General features: G+C 39.6%; 1 protein-coding gene across 1 annotated transcript in view; it reads left to right on the top strand.

Annotated features, from left to right (window-relative positions):
- Positions 1–20,665, top strand: part of dnajc10 (DnaJ (Hsp40) homolog, subfamily C, member 10) — a 44,101-nt gene that overhangs the window by 8,245 nt on the left and 15,191 nt on the right. Inside the window, exons 3-17 of the mRNA XM_055637849.1 lie at positions 3,568–3,730; positions 3,906–3,956; positions 4,862–4,944; positions 5,058–5,189; positions 5,500–5,593; positions 6,418–6,495; positions 7,441–7,484; positions 8,785–8,916; positions 11,548–11,637; positions 11,731–11,844; positions 13,969–14,083; positions 16,139–16,266; positions 17,747–17,863; positions 19,764–19,865; positions 19,959–20,114. Coding sequence (XP_055493824.1) covers positions 3,568–3,730; positions 3,906–3,956; positions 4,862–4,944; positions 5,058–5,189; positions 5,500–5,593; positions 6,418–6,495; positions 7,441–7,484; positions 8,785–8,916; positions 11,548–11,637; positions 11,731–11,844; positions 13,969–14,083; positions 16,139–16,266; positions 17,747–17,863; positions 19,764–19,865; positions 19,959–20,114 — 1,599 coding nt within the window. The remainder of the gene's footprint in view (positions 1–3,567; positions 3,731–3,905; positions 3,957–4,861; positions 4,945–5,057; positions 5,190–5,499; positions 5,594–6,417; positions 6,496–7,440; positions 7,485–8,784; positions 8,917–11,547; positions 11,638–11,730; positions 11,845–13,968; positions 14,084–16,138; positions 16,267–17,746; positions 17,864–19,763; positions 19,866–19,958; positions 20,115–20,665) is intronic.

Here is a 20,665-nt window from a genome sequence, read left to right as displayed (position 1 = left end):
CGTATCTTCAAATGTAGCCTGATAGATATTCTGTGCTGGATGAACGAAATGAGGACGTCATACAGTTCAGCATCAAAAGAAAATGTAGTGTATTGCCGAATGAGATTTCCACAGATTGTTTCTGAGCAGATTCTGTATTTTTAAGCCATTTAACGTATCCTGATTTAAATGAGTATTTTGCTCTTGAACTAGAAAGTCAACAAATTTCACGCTAGCAAGAAGCAACATCGTTTGCCATTGGCTTGCTAAAGCCTCTGCTTAACTGTTGCAGTTCCAAGTATTAATTTATGCAAAAGGGCTGGCTTGATTCTCAACACCACGGCCCTGTGTAGAAGCAGGGCCCTCCATGTGCAGCTCCCATAACATGGGAGGTCAGAAAAGCCCCACTGTGACACAGCTAGTAAAATCAACTTTGTCCAATAATCCAGAAATTATTAAATATCAAATAATTAAAAATTTAGGTTATTTAAAAAACAAAACAAATGTAGATGGTTCAAAATGACTTCAGAACATTTCATGTCTTTTTAACTAAATGCAATGTGAACAAAACGTGTAATCTACCTATGTTTCTCATTGCCATTCCTCTCCATTCTGGTTCCAAAAGGATTCTGCGCAGATCTTAACTAGCAGTGGTCTCTTGGGAAGATTCCTGTCAAAATGTTCCTTCATCATAGGAAATCAACTCTCCGCTAGGGTTTTGAATAAACTCTACATATTCCATTCAGTCTGCTCAAGAATCAAGATGGGTGCATGTATACACTAAATAACATCATCACATGATCTATCCGTTTAAAGAAACATCCACATGCATCATACTGCATTTTCAAAGACAATTAAAATGCTCCCAGCTAGTCATTAATACAAAGTTTAAAATGTGATTTACTTTTGAGATCTAAAGGATTCAGACTTGTATTGGAGAAGTCTCAGGATCTCCATTAGCTCAGTTCAATTATTGTCATGTTAACAACCTCTTCAAAAATCTACGAGGACTTGTGCAGCAGGTAGTTAATAAACCATGATGAACCATTAACTAATTTGATTTCCTCCGTAAAAGTGAATAGTTCCCCACAATTTGGGCTTTCTTGTGTGTTCCAGCAGCCTGTTTTATTTACACTACAGCACTCTTTGATGTTGTCCTTCAGTCTCAAAGTCTGCAAGACAAGATTTCCTGTTGTCTGCTATTCTGCCGGCCATTACTGATTTGTTCAGGAAAATAAAACTCAGTTTCTCCAGTTCTGTAAATGTCTTCCATGTGTTCAATTTCCACATAAATACCAAAGGACCACCTGCTCTTCGCCAGTCAGTCAGTCATCCTGCTCTTAGTCCTCAATTTTTCTAAACTTTAGTCAAATTTGTTTATTTGGCTGTGGGTTCTTCTTTACAACAAAATCATGGCAGCTGAGGAAATAAGGCATAGGAGTAGTGATGCATTGGATCACATACAAATTGCTGAAGAGAAGGTACTGGTGGGTTCAAAGTTCATTAAAGTAGATAACTCCCCAAGGCCTGATCAAGTGGATCCTAAGACCTTGTGGGAAAATGGAAAGGAAAGATCAGAGGCTTTGCAGTGATAATTGCATCATCTTCAGCCACAGGTGAAGTAAGGGAAGACTGGAGGGTGGCTGATATTATACCTTAAGAAGGCCAGCAAGGACAAGCCTATCCTTTATGTGCATCTGGTGAATAATACAGATACTCTTGTGTCGGGGCCTTGATTTACTTTGCAGGCATGTGACATTGCAGCCACCCTGAGCTGACCCATGTGCTGGTGTACCCTGTGCCTGTCCTCAATGCCTTCCACTGCTGTTGTCAATTTGCTCCATGCTACTTTGATTCTCACGTGCCAGTTGCCCACCAGGATTCCTCTGCAGTCGTGATTCTACTCTGATCTCCCAACGTATCTCATTGCAGACCCTGCGCATTTTTTAAAACCTGCATTTTCAGTAACTGTAATGCTATGAATCTGTAACACTATTTTGCACTACCTGTTGTTCTCTTTGCACTACCTGTTGTTCTTGTGTACAGCTTGATTACGATTGTGTATAATATGATTTTGACTAGATAGCATGCAAACAATTTTTCACTTTTTCAGTACAATTTTTCTCCATTTCATTTTGTGGAAAACATGTCACTATCGCTGAAGAAATTAAAATGCGACTGCTCTGGTATCTGGTGGACTACATTAGAACAGATCAAATTCTGAATAAAGCTGAAATATTCTGGCTTTCAAGAACAGTCTGAAGCATCTATACATTTCAGATTCACCAGGGAGTGAAAGATCAGACCACTGTCAAGCAAGTTCTAAAAAGAATAGTCACTGTAGTGCATGAATGTGCTTGAGTTGAAAAGTGATTGAGTTATTAGCTTCTCTGCACCATAATTAAGCATGACCCTTTGTGGTGCACAAAATTAACACATTGAGGTTATAAATCTGCACATTTTCATGTAGTCTTTGTACTGGAGAATCTACAATTGGTTATAATTTTCACATTAACAGAGCCATAATTCTTAGGCCCTAAGTGTTGACTCCAAACTTCGGCCTGGTAAGTATCTGAAATTGAACCAGGCTGTACTCAGCTCTTTGACCTGCTTGACCCTGAAGTGACCTTCAAACTACATTCCAGTTTTGCATGCTTTGCTAACAATTTCAAATTTCAGCACTTAATGCCCTGAACTGAGAGGTTAAGTGATAACTACATTGGTGGGTCTGTGGTCACATATAGGCCAGACTACATAAAGATGGCAGATTTCCTCTCCTGAAGGACATAAGAGTTGAGTTTATGACAATCCAATTGATTCATGGTCACCATAACCGAGATTAGCACTTTAAAAAAAAATAGTGAATTCTATATCTATTTGATGACATGAATTCAGAAATTTCAACTGACAAACATTAATATTCCAGAACTTTGGTTATGGGTTCAATAAGTTAACCACTACAGTCTGTCATTACAAAGATCTACCCACCATCTCTAAAATCTGGTGACTATGTCTTCCTTTTGGCTGAACCAAGCCTTTATTACCCCCGGAATTAAATACACCAATGTCACCCGCAGCAAATTCCTGTGCTCATCAGCCTACATGGCTTTTAAATGTTCTTCATTTTTTTAAGACCCTCTATGATTTTACCTTTTTAAAATTATTAATAACCTCCCCTCGTAATGTAACATTGCAAGATATCTGCACTCCTCTAATTCTGGGTTTTTGATCATTACCTAAATATTTACTCTGGTAGTTGTGCCTTCAGCTAGAAGGGCCCTAATATCTGGTGTTCTGTCCCTAAAGCTCACCAACATTGAAAACCTATCTCTTTGTTTTAGTCATCTTAACTGTCTTAGCAGCATTTTTTTTTTTATTATGCTCCTGTTAATCAGCGTGACATTATGTTATGTAAAAGGCAGTACATGAATAGATGCTGTTATATTAATAAGTTTACTGACCTCAAACTGCCTGGTCATATAATATCCCACCTGCAGTTTTCAACCGAGACAAAAATAAATGCCAGATTTCTCCAGTGTTAATCCTATTGTGTGTACAGTTGCATTTATCGCTTTCTTGTCTTGGTAGAATAATCCAGAAGCACATGACAACTTTCTGAAAATAAATAGAGCATATGAAGTTTTAAAAGATGAGGATCTTCGGAAAAAGTATGACAAGTATGGTGAGAAAGGCCTGCAGGATCACCAGGCTGGTCAATATGAAAGCTGGAACTTTTACCGTTACGATTTTGGTAAGGAAATACATTTTCTGTGTTACCGATTGTTCCATTTAGTGTATATATAGAATAATTGTGTATACTGATGCTATTAATATTAAAGTGATAACGGGACAGAAAATAAGCGCAATACATTTAACCTTTATTTAAAGCAATAAATACTCATGCTTTTTTTATTTTTCTCTTCCAGGCATATATGATGATGATGTTGAAATTATAACATTGGATAAAGGGGATTTTGGTACGTTTGTTTTAGGAATTCAGTTTTAGGATATAAATACCCTGTATTGATATCTTACTCTATATAAGGTCTCACTGTACACCTTATGCTATATTATTCATCTTGTAATAGTTTCTGTGTAAATATTATAAGATCTGCATATGTGCTTATCAGTTCTTTCCAACCAACTTTCAATGCTTGTTCAACATTTTTTTAATGTATGACAGCTTTCGTCAACTTTGCAAATTGAGTTTGTAAATAGTATTTGAAACAATGGTAGTAACTGCACAAAAAAAACTCAGCAACAAGCCATGCAACACCCAACATTTCTGAAATTTAGACCTGTGTGTTCTTTGTGTCGACTGGCCTGATGTAGGTTGATGGAATTTGATGCCCACCTTTCAAACTTTAATGAGTTCATCTTAAATTCCATTTCCCAAACCACGTGGATGAGATCAGCCAAGTAACCTGTGCCAACCTTCTAATATCCCCCTGTAAATATTCATCAGGAGATGCTATATTCAGATTGCACGACTGATTTCAAACTTGCCCCCTTGTGGGGAAAAACAACCAAGCCACTAATCTGGTTTCTTATACAAAGTTTTTACTTCCATGATTTCTACTGGTGAGTTATGTGGGTTAATATTTATTACTTGTGGATTTACTAATTCTCACAAACCTATATTTTTAATAACTGTGCTGATATGTTAACTGAGGTTATTTTTTTGAAGATATACACAAACTCTCTATCATTTGAAAAGATCAAATATGTATTTCCACATTGTTCATTGCCCTGATAAAATCTGCCAACAAGCAATACTTGCATCTCCACAAGGACAAATGCTCTGACGGCCTAAATGCTGTAATTACCTCAGTGTAGACGTGTGGACCTCCGTGTAATTGTGCTGCTCCACTTTGCTTAATAGATGCTGCTGTTACCTCGGGTGAATTGTGGTTTGTGAACTTCTACTTTCCTCGGTGCTCACACTGCCATGATCTTGCTCCCACGGTATGTTTTATACCATTATAACTCTGCTCATTAAACTTAATATTTTGACTCTTTAAAATCTTGTCCAATTCTAACAGAATGTATGTGTAAACTTGTTTTTTTTTACTATCCAGTGGAGAGAATTTGCCAAAGAGATGGATGGAGTCATCCGCATAGGAGCAGTGAACTGCGGGGATAACAGGATGTTGTGCCGTTCCCAGGGAATCACCAGCTACCCAAGTCTATACATCTTTAAAGCAGGGATGGTAGGAATCAAACAAAAATCATGAACATTTTTTCTGACATGATCGCATTTTACCAACACGGGATAACTAAAACCTTCGTGTTCTGTCAAAACATAAATCGCATTAATTTAATCTAGCAAAAACAAAATTATTTCTTAAAACAGGTTATTTAATGTTTGTTTTGAGAAGTTACTTATGCATAACCTACAATGCTAAAGTTGGGGCCTGAAATTTTTAACAATATTCAGAATTGAGAACAATGGAATGAATTTACTTGTAGCCAATTCTTTAATCACTAAGCTAATTCTCATAATGATTTGGATTTTTGTAGAGTCCAGTGAAATATTTTGGAGAACGCTCAAATGAGGAACTTGTTACATTTGCCATGAAGTATGTCACGAGCCAGGTGTCAGAATTATGGGCCGGTAGGTACTTAATCAGACTTATTTTTCTATGTTTCTATGAAGAATATTCTTCAGTTTAGTCCTTACCTCAAAATTAAACCGGTGTGTACACAGAGTCAATTTTCCTCACCCAGATAAGATTAGATGAGGTCCATTATATATGCCATGCAGATGACCCCACAATGTTTAGGTGGGGGGGGGGGGGGGGGGGGGGGAATCCATAATAGAAGAAGCCATGTCATTTGATTTTTGTGTTCATAGAATTCTGTTACTGAAATTTTATTCCAAAAACTCAAAACTCAGGGGTCCATATATTTCTCAGATGTGGTTAAAGTTAGCCATTTCAACAAATACACTATTTATACTATTTTTATTGAAGCTTTTAGTATTTCAATGAGCCTATTTCCAATCTTAAGCCGCAGATCCTGCTTTCAGGACAGAATGGGATGATACAAAACGTGACCAATTTTATGTGTGGGAAAGAACTGCAGATGCTGGTATAAATCGAAGATCGGCACACAATGCTGGAGTAATTTAGCGGGACAGGCAGCATCTCTGGAGAGATGGAATGGGTGACGTTTTGGGTCGAGACCCTTCTTCAGACTGATTCAGATTAGTCTGAAGAAGGGTCTCGACCCGAAACGTCACCCATTCCTGCTCTCCAGAGATGCTGCCTGGCCCACTGAGTTATTCCAGCATTTTGTGACCAATTTTATTGTCATGCATAAATAACAAACAAGTAGGCAAGGCATTTGAATGTGACCAATGCTTCTAGTCTTATAAACAAACATTGAAATGGAATGTTATATGTTGCTTGAATCATAACTGTAATTACTTCTTGGCAGGAAATCTCGCAAGTGCTTTTAATTCAGCGTACTCTTCAGGAATTGGGTGGCTGGTGACTTTCTGTGCCGAAACAGAAGGTAAGAAATGTATTTAATTTCATACTATTGCTTAAATTATAGCCTAATCCCCAAAATAAAGTTGCTGTTATCAAATAATGGAGTTAGCGATATTCAATTTCTTATTTTACTTAATTGTTCTGTCCACTTCTAAGTCCAGTATCCGAATTCTAGCAATTATCAGAACTGGACTGCCAACTGAATCACGTGGAACTTTTAATCAGATCCTAAATGAAAAGCCAATGAACCAAGCACTCTGTTGATAAACTCTGAATGAATATGGGTAAATAGAATCTCATCAAATAAATAATGCATCGGTAGCAGAGGTCAGTGCTGCATGAATGAATGAAGAAAATTGAATGTAGTACTAGAAGGAACCAGCGGCAGAGTTGCTGCCTTCCAGCGCTTTCAGTGCCGGAAACCCGGGTTCGATCCCGATTACCGGTGCTGTCTGAATGGAGTTTGTACGTTCTCCCCGTGACCACGTGGGATTTCTCAGAGATCTCCGGTTTCCTTCCACACCCCAAAGACATACAGGTTTGTAGGTTAATTGGCTTGGTATAAGTGTAAATTGTCCCTAGTGCGTGTAGGATAGTGTGAACTTGCTGGTCGGTGTGGATTTGGTAGCCAACGGGCCTGTTTCCACGCTGCATCTCTAAACTTAAAAGTAAATAATCAAGAACGATGGGAGATGATAACATAATCAGCGTGGCGGATGGGAAGGGGGAAACAGGTGAGAATGTAAAGCAATGAAAGCAACGGACTGTTCTGAACAGTTTAAGGTGATGGAGACTAATAATATGTGATTACAGTAATATGGATTCTGCTGGTGAGTTCTGGAAAGTAAAATCTTAATCTCGACAATGGCACTATGTATCAATAACCTCACTATAAATAATATTACTAAGTTACTGGGAACAAAATGGAACAAGATAGAAATCATTCATGCTGGTTTTTGTATTTTAGATTGCTTGTCATCACAGACCCAACTTAAGTTAGCTGGAATGCTGGTAAGGCTGGAGGTTATGAAATTTACATTTGATGTCCTTACATATTTCTTTTTATTGTACAATATTGATTTGGTTTTTGAATTGCACTATTCATTAATTTTTATTCAATTCTTGTGACTAATTTAAACATATTTTGTGATTCTAATTGCATAAATTTGTGTACTGTTAATTCCTAATATTTGTGGTGATAAGAGGTTCACTATAGGTCCAGGCACATCAGGGAGAGAAAATTGTCTATTGTAACTTCTGGCTACTGTGCAATAAACTCTATTTGATGGACATTAATTGAACCTTAGTTTTGTCATAAATCAACTTTAGCCTCAGTATCATGACTAGATTAATATGCTTTAAACTTGCAGATGAAATATGGCAACCTCTAACCATTAACAATAGTCACTCAGAAATGAAGGATAAACAGTTAACACATACTTGTGGAGAAGTGTAAATCTAAAGTTTGTATTTGTTGTGTTTGTTGTTGGTTAGTTCAGGAGTTTTGCCTCTGCTACCATTTATTCCATGAGCAATGCATGTCAGTTACAATATTTATATTTTTATGGTTTATAAGTATCAGAGCCCAGCACTTGATCCAAACTCCACACAGGCAGCTCCTGGGGTCGGTTTCGAACCCAGGTCTTTGGTGCTCCTCCAGCTGCACCCCTGTACCTCCCCTGTGTTCTCACTTAAAGCTATTTAGGTAATTTCCAGCTTTAAGACTAGCTGTTGAACCTCCTCAGCTGAAAAATTTAGTTATTATTGGAAACTGGCTTGTGCTCGCTCAACCCTTGCATGCCATCATGACACAATATTGAGTCATGTTGTGAATATGATAAGCTGGCCTGCATGAGTGCCTCGCTGCAATAGACAGTTGCCTGAAGTTTTATTGGATTTAAGTTACATCTGAAAGAATAAAGTAGTCCATTCTGCTGTCCATTATTTGATTGAACTAGTGTGAAATATGGCAACCTCTAACCATATGGCAACCTCTAACTCCTCCTAATATGGGTTACATGGCATTTTAGCACTCCAGCATGATGTATGTCAAATTTATATTGGTGAACTCCCATATCCTGGGTGTCAACAGAAAGACATGGTAATTCATGACATAAGTGGGAGTAGTCCTGTTAACTGCAATGAAATTTGTGGTTTCTGACTAATACAACACTCCAGATTTTTTTTCCCCCCATTTTTATTTTGAGCGATCATGCAACTAAATAGTAAATTAATTATTACAGCACCTGTTCTTTCCATAAACCCTTTGACAGGAAACACAAATTCCAATTTTAATTTATTTCCATTGCAGGAAGGTCTTGTTAAGGTGGGCTGGATGGATTGCAACACTCAGGCGCAACTTTGCACAGAGTTAGAGATAACCTCCAGCTCAACGTATTATTTTCCACCTGGATCTACCATTAAACAGAAAGACAAAATCTTGGTATGTATTTGTATGCAAAATCCATTTCCATACAGTTGGGTGATCATAGTTTGAGACTTGTCCACCATTGGCATAAATGGGGATGATCTTCAGTGGCCACAATGTCACTGCTCCATCTAGATCTCTGGCAGAGTCCATGACATTGATTGTCTACCCAACCCCAATCTTATCTACATTGTTTCCAAACTCAGAGCGTGGCTTAATACCCGCTTTTAGTTTTGTGTCCTTTGTACTAAGAACTACATTCTGCACTCTGTCTCTTGCACATTGCTCTATCTATTGTACTTTAGACTTCAGTTTTAGTTTAGTTTATTTATTGTCATGTGCACCAAGGTATGGTGAAAAGCTTTAGAGATTACAGCAAGGAAACAGACCCTTTGGCCCACTGAGTCCACACTGACCAGCAATCATCCCTACACTAGTGCTATCCTACGCACTAGGGACAATTTTACCAAAGCCAATTAACCTACGAACCTGTGCAACATTGAAGTATGGGAGGAAACCAGAGCACCTGGAGAAAACTCACGTGGTCACAGGGAGAATGTACAAACTCCGTACAGACAGCAGTGTTTATCAGGATTGAACCGGGGTGTCTGGTGCTGTAAGGCAGGAACTCTACCGTTTCACCACTGAGCCAACCGTTTGAGTTTGACTTGATTGTATTTATGTGTAGTATTATCTGATCTGAATGGATAGCATGCAAAACAAAACTTTCACCGTACCTCATACACATGACAATAATGCACCTAAACCTGTTGTAAAAATAGCTGACTTTTACCTCCATTTGTATTGAAACCGTCTGTACCATTTTCACCTATTGTCTCCTCAAAATAGAGCTCTTGTGATCTTATCTTTTCCTGCATAATAAGTGAGTTCGATATTATGAAAAACGCAAGGAATCATGGTATTTGTCAAAGGTCATTCACCATAAAGAAAAAGCGAAGAACAAAGTACTGTCTGTATAAACTGTGTATAAATTCTTATCTATATTCATAATTTACGTGTAAAAATATATTTAATCTGAGGAAGGAGGGTGCCAGGTAGCGGGAGAGTGCGGTGTAACAGTGAGAGCGAGAGAGAGGGCAGATGCGAGTGGGAGACAGGGAAGAGACATTCTCGGCTGACGGGACACCTGCGGCCCCAGGCCCACAGCCAGCGCGGAGAAGAAGAGCCAACCACAGCTCAACTCCGCCTGGTCAACCAACCGCCCCGGACCCACAGCCAGCGAGGAGAAGAAACGCCAACTCCAGCCCAACCCCACTCTAACTCCCGAGGAACCCACTCCCAGATGGGCCGGGGACTGCCAGCCATACCCCATGCCCCACCCAGCAGCCGATGGTCAACCCCCCGGCACCAGCAATAAAATCGACAAAATCATCGTTGCTTTGTGCGGAACAATAAATATAACCAATTCACCAGCACCAGCCATCAACGGGGATACACACAAGGCACTGCAGCAACTCAACGGGTCAGGCAGCATCCCCAGAGAAAAGGAATGGGTGATGTTTCGGGTCGAGATCCTTCTCCAGCGATGTTGCCCGACTCACCGAGCCACCGCAGCACCCCGTGTGCATCCCCGCTGATGAATGGTGCTCGGCCCCCGCCAGCACTGAGGGGGCCAACTGACAGCCACTGGACAAGAAGAGAGGCGCAGCCGACGTTCCATGGTCCGCCGGGGAACGGCCCCCCTGGGAGTCGGAGCAGAGTCGAGCCAGAGTCAGCGCCACCTCTCCTCGCCGGCTGCCAGTCCAGGCCGGCGCCCCGCCAGCCATCAGGTCCACCCCAGACACCTCCGGCCGCCCCTGCTCAGGGACGGGGACGGCCCAGCAGCAACTCAATAGCGCCCGCAGCACCGGAGACCCGGGCCCAACACCGACCATGGACGAAACGCAGGTCTGCACCCTCACTCACACACCAAAGCATAAAGCAATAAAATCGACAAAATCATCGTAGCTTTGTGCAAAGGAACAATAAATATAACCAATTCATAGTTTGAAAGCAGTATTTTCTTACCTAGAAGAATCAAAGCTGGAAAATACGGATGAAACCAAGGTTCAGCTGCTCAGCTAGCAACAATGTTTATGGCGAGTGACCTATGACCTGGGGATCAATAGTCGGAATACCGAACTCGCTTGTTGTCACTCTATTTGGTGAAGAAGCACAGGACCACGTTCATGGTCATTCCTCATGCAGTTCCCAGGAAACTCTTCAGTTAAGGAAGCAATCGTTATCTGTTTATAAGTGAAAGCTGTCCAGATAAAATTGTAGCTAACCACAAGCCTTTTTGACAGAATGAGATGTTGCTCAAGAGAGTCCATCCTACATTTTGCTTTACTCTGCAATGGGGTATTTGGCTTTTAAAAGGAAAGTGGATAGATAACCAGGAGGATAGGAAAAGCACTGGGGTAATTCATTGTGTTCAGCTTTCAATATTTGGAAAGTTGTCACATTTTCATGTGGTTATCGATCTGGATTCCGTACCAACGGTGCAAGAATGTAGAAACCTCCAGTGGGGATAGGACAAATGATTAATCTGTCTAGTAATCTGTAAATGTATTTTACAATTCATCAGAATACCATTCTTGTACATTGCTGTATTTTTTTTTTTTAAGAGAATCATTTTTTCAACAGTTTCTCCACAGCCTGGATGCCAGAGAAATTTACATTGAAGTAATGCAGCATTTACCAGATCTGGAGAAGCTCACTGAACATTCAATCCAGGTATGGCCAAGGGAAAATTGGAATAAGATTAATGATAGAATCAAAATAAGATTGACAAAGCAATTAAAGAAAATGTATTTTATTTTTTTCTAGAGCAAGTTAGCCCACCATCGATGGCTGGTTTTCTTTAAATTTGGTGACACAACAGAGACTGGTGAATACGAGTTTAAAAAGTGTAAGGGACTTCTACAAAGTGATAACATCCAGGTACAGCAGTTTAAATCTACTTAAATAAGTCGGGAGATGTAAGGTTTGACTACTGTGTAAAATCTGAGTTGTACGAACTGGAGATGCCTAGATTTAATCCCAGATCTATGGCAAGTTAGGTCATGTCAAGTTTATTGTCATATTCTCAATTGTAGTGACAGACAGGTACACTGAATAATCTTGCTTGCAGCAGCATCACTGGCACATAGACCCAGTGAAACATGCAAAAACAAGACATTAGAAAAGAAAAGCTTGTCTATGGTAGTGCAAGAAGTAGACCAAGTTGAGGTAGGGTCAAGGTTGTACACTTTGTTTCAAGAACCTGATAATGATAGAATTAAAATGCTTGCAACCCCCACACAGTCACCACACACAGTCAGGATCTACTGCTACACTATTGTGCTGCCCTTGATAAGTCCTTAAGATGGCATTGAACATCAAATAAATCTCTAGCAGGATTTAAGATCACTTAACTTGCTTTCTTACTTCTAAACTTGTACAGTGCCCTCCATAATGTTTGGGACAAAGACCCATCATTTATTTATTTGCATCTGTACTCTACAATTTAAGATTTGTAATAGAAAAAATCACACGAGTTTAAAGTGCACATTGTGAGATTTTAATAAATTTTGGTTTTATACATTTTGGTTTCACCATGTAGAAATTACAGCAGTGTTTATATATAATGTCACCCATTTCAGGGCACCATGATGTTTGGGACACAGCAATGTCATGTAAATGAAAGTAGCCATGTTTAGTTTTTTGTTGCATATCCTTTGCATGCAATGACTGCTTGAAGTCTGCGATTCATTGACATCACCAGTTGCTGGGTGTTTTCTCTGGTGATGCTCTGCCAGGCCTGTATTGCAGCCATCTTTAGCGTATGCTTGTTTTGGGGGCTAGTACCCTTCAGATTTCTCTTCAGCATATAAAAGGCATGCTCAATTGGGTTCAGATCGGGTGATTAACTTGGCCATTTAAGAATTGACAATTTTTTAGATTTGAAAAACTCCTTTGTTGCTTTAGCAGTATGTTTCGGATCATTGGCTTGATGTAGAATGAACCGCCGGCCAATGAGTTTTGAGGCATTTGTTTGAACTTGAGCAGATAGGATGTGTCTATACACTTCATAATGCATTATGCTTTTACCATCTGCAGTTGTCTCATCAATGAAGATAAGCGAGCCAGTACCTTTAGCAGCTATACATGCCAGGCCATAACACCACCACCATAGTGTTTCACAGATGAGGTGGTATGCTTTGGATCTTGGGCAGTTCCTCCTCTCCTCCATACTTTGTTCTTGCCATCACTCTGATGTTAATCTTCGTCTCATCTGTCCACAAGACCTTTTTCCAGAACTATGGTTGCTCTTTTACACATGCAATTACAAATGCCTGTGTATTTGTAAACACTTGGCAAACTGTAATCCGGCCATCTTATTTTGCATCTTGCAGTGTAGCTTCTGTATTTCTGTTCATGAAGTCTTCTGTGGACAGTGGTCATTGACAAATAAGTGTTTCTGATCTGTCGGACAGGTGTTTGGGAATTTTTCTTTATTATAGAGTGAATTATAGAGATAAATTCTGTCACCAGCTGTGGAGGTCTATGAACACAACTGTAATTTCTACATGGTGAAACCAAAATGTATAAACATGGCCTTTAATAAAATCTGCCAATGTGCACTTTAACCACATTTGATTTTTTTTCTATTACAAATCTCAAATTGTGTACAGGCAAATAAATAAATGATGGTTCTTCGTCCCAAACATTATGTTAGGACGAAGACCCAACTGTAAGTTGCCATTGCAAAATTAATGGCTGCCCCAATACATGAAACTTTAAAAGTGTCCAATTTCTAGTACAGATCCTCCCCCAGCTTGCAAACAGCTTGTATGAACAAACAAGCATTTGGGAGACTAATAGGATGAATTTGCCAGCTGCTACTGTTCCATGGAGAGTTTTCAGGAATGGCATTTTATAACTCGAGGAGGATTGGTTATGCATCGTTTCCTGTCATTCTGTTTATGTTGGAGATTTGTTTTTAAAGCTACAGCGGAGAAGTTCCTAGAATTGTGACGTGCAATTGAAATAAATACTTGAACACTAACAATGATGTATTTCCAGGTTGGAAATTTTGATTGCCATGCAGGACCACAAATCTGCAAGAACCTCTATATACGACAGCCTTGTGTTGTAATATTCAAAGGCAGTGGAACACATGCCTTTGAAATTCATTATGGTAAGAGTCCCAGTTGGTCATAAAGTTGTCATAGAGGCAGGCAGCATGGAAACAAGCCATGCAGCCCAGCACATCCACAACCAGTGAACACCCATCCATATTAATCCGATAGTCTTCTGTGCCTAGGCGACTGAAATGCTCATCAAGACATCCCTTAAATGCTGTTAGCAATTCTACTCCCCCCTCCCCCCCCACCCCCCTCCTCTCTCTGGCCAGAGATAGGTTGAATAAGTTATTCTTTATTCTCTGGAGCGCAGAAGGTTAAGGGGGGACTTGATAGAGGTCTTTAAAATGATGAGAGGGATAGACAGAGTTGATGTGGACAAGCTTTTCCCTTTGAGAATAGGGAAGATTCAAACAAGAGGACATGACTTCAGAATTAAGGGACAGAAGTTTAGGGGTAATATGAGGGGGAACTTCTTTACTCAGAGTGGTAGCGGTGTGGAATGAGCTTCCAGTGGAAGTGGTGGAGGCAGTTCATTGGTATAATTTAAAAATAAATTGGATAGGCATATGGATGAGAAGAGAATGGAGGGTTATGGTATGAGTGCAGGCAGGTGGGACTAAAGGGAAAAAAAAGTTGTTCGGCACGGACTTGTAAGGCCGAGATGGCCTGTTTCCGTGCTGTAATTGTTATATGGTTATTCATGCCAGGCACTCGCCACTAGCTATGTAAATAATAGTTCCCCCTCCAATTCCTGCTAAATCTCTTAACCCTTACCCTAAATCTGTCCCTTCTGTTTTATTTACCTCAGATTAGTGGAATAGATTCCTGCAGTTTATTATATCTGTTCTCATAATTTTATATACCACAATATGCACCCTCTACTCCAAGGAAAACTGACACACCCATCCACTCTCTGATTAATAACAAGCTCCAACCAAGGCAACACCGCGGTGAATCTTGTTTGCATCCCCTCTAACTCTGTCGCATCCTTTCTACAGTGTGGTGAACAGAGCTATATGCAGTATGTTAGCTGAGGCCTGATAAATGTTATGTTAAGTTTCCTTCTCTTGTATTCAGTGCTCAAGCAATGAAGGGTCAGTTTCCCATGTACTGCCTTACTCACGTTACATACTTATGCTTTCATCCGATCAAGGATAGTCCGAGGGTTATCAAAGAGGTAAATAGTAGTTCTGCACTGCTCTCTGGTTGCAGTAAGATGATTCAGTTGCCTGATAACAGCTGGGAAGAAACTGTAGGTGTGCGTTTTCACACTTCTATTCCTTTTGCCCGATGGGAGAGGGGAGAAGGGAGTGGCCAGGGTGTGACTTGTCCTTGATTATGCTGCTGGCCTTGCCAAGGCAGCGTGAGATGTAAATGGAGCCAATAGAAGGGAGGTTGGTTTGCATAATGGTCTGGGTTGCGTTGACAATTCGAAAGCATACATTTTTTTTAATGGTTTGCTTTGCATTTCATTGTTTTGGCTCAGTGGTAAGATATTTGTCATATATGATTTAATGGCACAGTCCAAGGCTTTAATGATAATCTGAAAGGACAAACATTGCTAGCTGAACAAACTCTTAGCAAAATGTCAAGGCCTCAGAAAGGGTCGAAGTTGAACTTTAACGACAAGTTAAGGTTGCTCAACTTAATTTCTTATTGAAATAAAGTAGTCAATCATGGTTCTCTTTCAGAAGACCCATTGTATCAAGATAATATCCTCTCCTTTGGGTTGATATGAGGGTAAATAATATATTTTGAATACAAAAAAGATTTATCTTGGAATGCTGGACGAAATTGCCATTTTAACCCATATGACTAAATTAAATTGACCCTGTATCTTCTTAATGTTGGTGAAAGCTTGCTGTATTCAAATTGGCCATGGCATTTGGCTACAGTGGCCATGGCATTTGGCTACAGTGCAACAGCTTTTGAGAAGTAACTTATTGGAGATGAAATACTTATGAGTTTTTCCTAAGATATATGTAGCATTTACGTCTCCACAAAGAAGTCATCTTTTCTCCAGATTTTCATTCACTAATATATGAAAATTCTAATTGTTTACATTATTTTCATTAATCTAATTATTTCACAATGTATTTCATCTTAAGGTAAGAAGGTTCTCTACGACATTGTGTCCTTTGCCAGGGAGAGCATCAATGCGCCTGTCATCACACTAAATCCAGAGAACTTTCCGAAGAACCAGAGAGAGCCTTGGCTTGTGGACTTCTTTGCACCTGTAAGCTCTTTCTTGCTTATCAACAGTGTTTGCCAACTGGGTAATTTCATGGGCTAATGCACCCTCCAACATTTGAATGTAATCTAATTATCCCATTACATACTTAAAGACCGTGAGGAACAATGGAGGATCCGACATTAGTGGACCGTCGGGAGAACAAAGGGGACCCGGTGTGGGGGGGGGAGACTCTAGTTTTAGAATCCTCTGCCCTGGGGATAAGTCTGCGTTTGTTTGTTTGTTTGTCAGCCAGCCAACTCGCTTATCTTTTTTTTCACTTTTAATTAAATTTTAATTTCCAGTTTTCGTGTACCTTGTGTGTTATGGCTGTTGGCAGACCAATTTCCCTCCAGGGATGAATAAAGTTCGATCATATCGTAAAATAAAAATCACTTACATTTTTTGCTTAAACTTAATTATCAACCTTGTCCTAACACAAGGACTGTTACTTGTAACTCACCAAGGTGCATATTAGAGCAGAGTAGTTAAATAAGGTTTGGTTTTTTTGTGGATGGAATAGAGAGAGGAAACAAAGAAAATGTGAGCAGATTGCCTCTTTGACGGTGTAAAAGTATAATAAACAATATCTGTGCATGGTCAATCACTGTTACTTTTAATGAAGCCATTTTTGAAATAAAGCGTATGCTTTTAAATGTGGTAAAGTTGTTGGAATGCCAAGTAAAGGCTTGCTTTTAAGTCCCTATCACAACTTGGAAAAAGCCAATGAACGGTGTTAAATGTATTCAGGCATTTCTAAGGCTCATTTACCTGACCTGAAGAAATGGTCTAGGACTTTACAGAGATTTGTAAGTGTATGTATTATTTATTTATTATTATACATATGTTTTTGTAAAAGTATATTGGGCTCTTCTTTAGGGTTGTGTACTCAATGGAGGCATGGACTATTGCTGGCTTTATTTTTGTTCAATGTAATTGTATATACATTGTTTATCTCTAGATTGTTCTTTAAGCTTCTACTGCCATATACTGGAAGCACACTTCTGTAACCTGTTGCTAGGATTCAGTGTATGAAAAAAAATGATACTTGCTTTCTGGGTATGTCATTTATACCTAATAGAGATGTGTATGGCATAATTCAGGGGAAATAATTTAAATCTTATTTGAGTCCAGCTCAAAAATAAACATTGTTAATAAGCTTTGAGGACAGTATTAAAATCAAAAAGTTTCTATCAATTTATTTTATGAATGAGCACACATCAAAACAATTAATGTTTTGTATGATGCCTGATGTTACAATGGGAAAATATAACTTTTGCATGTACTTGGAGTTAATTCTGCAAAAGTAATTCATTAAATTCATAAACATTCTCTGGCAGTGTATAATAAATGATGACCATAATGGGTCACGTACATACGTTGCATGCATAAAGCTATAAAACAGTGAAACCAATAATATTCTATGAGATGAACTGCATAATATCATCTGTGTGAGATCTAAAATGTACGGCTTTCTCATTTCTAGTGGTGTCCTCCTTGTCGAGCCCTTTTACCAGAACTACGTAAAACCTCCAAGCAGCTGGTTGGCCAGCTTAAGTTTGGAACATTGGATTGTACGATCCATGAAAATTTATGTAATACAGTGAGTACAAGCATTTTTTTTGTCAGGTATTTATTTTAAGCATCAGAATTGCTTGAAAAATATAATGGAAACCTGGAGCAGCAAACAATGTGGTGGCAAAACTCAGTGGGACAAGGAGCGTCTGTAGTGGGGGAAGGAGTTGTCGGCATGTCGGCATTCAGACCTGGAGATTCTCTGGGTTCTCGCATCTGCAGTCTCTTTTGTTTCAAAGAAACCAGCGGTTGTGATGAGCGTTTAAGGGAGATAAAGACAGAGGGATAATGGAGAATTTGATGGGGTAGAGGCTGGACTCCTGTAGGCACAGCAGTTGACAGTAGGAGGACGAGGTGCAGAAATGCCAAACATGTGCAAAGATTCAGTGCCTGTTCCATTAGCCCCGAGTAGGATAGTTTGTGCCAAATACACAAAGAGTTGTAAATAAACATTTTAAATCAGATGTATTTGGAATATAATCGGAACAGACCAGCAAATACAGGGGGTGAACGAGTGGGGAATTGTACGGAAAAGAGTATGGGCTGGGAATATGAGAAACTGCAGATGCTGGAATCTGGAGGGAAAAACAAACGGCTGGGGAAACAACGGGTCAGGCAGCATTTTGTGGAGGAAAATAGTCAATACTTTAGATGGAGGGTCTCAAACCCACTCCGAACTGAAGGAATAGAGAAAGGATGGCCAGCATAAGGGGGTTGCTGCTTTACAGTGCCAGAGACCCTGGTTCGATCCTGACTATGGGTGCTGTCCATACGGAGTTTTGTACATTCTTCCTGTGACACTGGGTGCTCTGGTTTCCTCCCACACACCAGAGAAGTACAGGTTTGTAGGTTATTTGGCTTCGGTAAAATTGTAAATTGTCCATTGTGTGTTTAGCATGGTGTTCGTGTACTTGATGATCACTGGTCGGCGCAGATTTGGTGGGCTGAAGGGCCTGTTTCTGCTGTGTGTGCCTATAGTCTAAAAGCTGACAAGAGCTGATGCAGAAGGGTGGATTGGCAGATAGTCAGGTGGGGGAAGGAAGAGTGAACAGAGGCTGAGAGGAGACATGGGGACAACAAATGGTTGCAGATTATGGAATCTGAGAGGTGAGGGGGAGTGGAACCACTCTGATGGGATCAATGGAGGGAAGGAATTGGGGACCCAGAGGGAAGGAGGACACACAAGTTAATGAACATATGTGGAGGCAAAAGGTAATAACTTGGCATTTCACGATATGTGGAACTAGATTGAGAGGGGATGATGTGCAGATAAGGCTATGTGAGAGAACAGCCAAAGGATAGGGAGAGAGAGTAGGCATTGCAACACACCCACAATACTTGACTGTCTGCCCAGATTTATGTGTGCTAGTCACTGGCATTAGTTTTAAATCAATATCCTTTACTTAGATGGCAGGCTGCATTGCTAAGCTGGATAAAGTGGGATATTGGAAGAACATACTGTGATGTTCTGTTATCATAGACTGTCAAGGATGAGAATGGATTCATGGATGTGATTTTGATAAGAACAGTTTCCCTTCTGTACCAGAAGCATCGATCTTGTCAGAGTGATCGAAAATAAAGGGAATAAAGAGAGACAGAATCTGAGGGATAAGAGCATGATCAAGGAGTTTGCAGAGGAAAGTGAGAGCGGAAATGGTTCAATTATTTGAGCGCAAGAGGATTGAGGGCAAGGTTTCCAGGAAAGGGGTGATGATAAAAATGTTGAAAGGTGGGATTTAAATATCTGGTTTTGAGGTAAGAAGATAAAAACTGTATGGTCAACAATTTAGGGAAGTGGCTGGGATCCAAAGGTGGATCTTATGGGCTAATAATTTTGGAAGTGAGGTGAGGGAAATAACAAAAGAAAGAAAGTAAAACAAAAACGTGTTTGGGGGAAGAAAGATTGATTATTTTATGTTGTTTTCAAGCACGGTATCCAAGCTTATCCAACAACATTGATATTCAACCAGTCCAATGTACATGAATATGAGGGCCTTCACACAGCCACTGAACTTTTGGAGTTTATACAGGTATGAAGCTATAATGTAAAATGAATTGGCTTCCATAACCATTTTAAATTTGCTAGTGATTTTTCTTGTTATTTTCATTTACTATTTCCATAGGATCTCATAAATCCCTCAGTCGTTGCACTGACAGCAGAAAACTTTGAAGGATTGGTTCGACGGAGAGGACAAGATGAGGTTTGGATGGTGGATTTCTATGCTCCATGGTGTGGTCCTTGCCAAGCTTTGATGCCAGAATGGAAGAAGATGGCTAGGGTAAGCAAAATGCCTTTATCAACGGGCTAAATAAGGCAATTATAACCTCATTTTCAAATCCGATAAGGAATCCTACAGGAGAAACAAAAAGGAGCTTCAAACTACTTTTTTTCCCCTGCATTTGGTTGAATTTGTGATACAAACTCATTTGAAAAATATTTTCAAATGAAGTTTTAATAATTTGGAGAAAATATGAGGAAAGCCCAATTTGACCCAATGCATTCATTTTAACAAGACAGTGCGTAATCATTTGTTTGTTATTTCACACTTTGCCACTAATAATTTTACTCTGAATAACATAAACAAAGAAGCTAAAGAGCAATATTGCATAATCAATGGTGGTTATTAAAATACTTCATTTATGAAAAATAAGATGTACGTGCATTTGTACCTTTTGACTGTGATACTCATGAAAAGTTTACGTCCCATTTACATCAAATGGTCTCATCTGTTGTCTTGTGTAGAAAGTAACTGCAGATGCTGGTTTCTACCGAAGATAGACACAAAGTGCTGGAGTAACTCAGCGGGCCGGGCAGCATCTCTGGAGAAAA

The sequence above is a fragment of the Leucoraja erinacea genome, chromosome 7, assembly GCF_028641065.1.
Source record: "Leucoraja erinacea ecotype New England chromosome 7, Leri_hhj_1, whole genome shotgun sequence".
NCBI classification, from domain to species: Eukaryota; Metazoa; Chordata; class Chondrichthyes; order Rajiformes; family Rajidae; genus Leucoraja; species Leucoraja erinaceus.
Note: the sequence above shows the minus strand (reverse complement) of the source record. Positions and strands in the feature narration are given on the sequence as shown.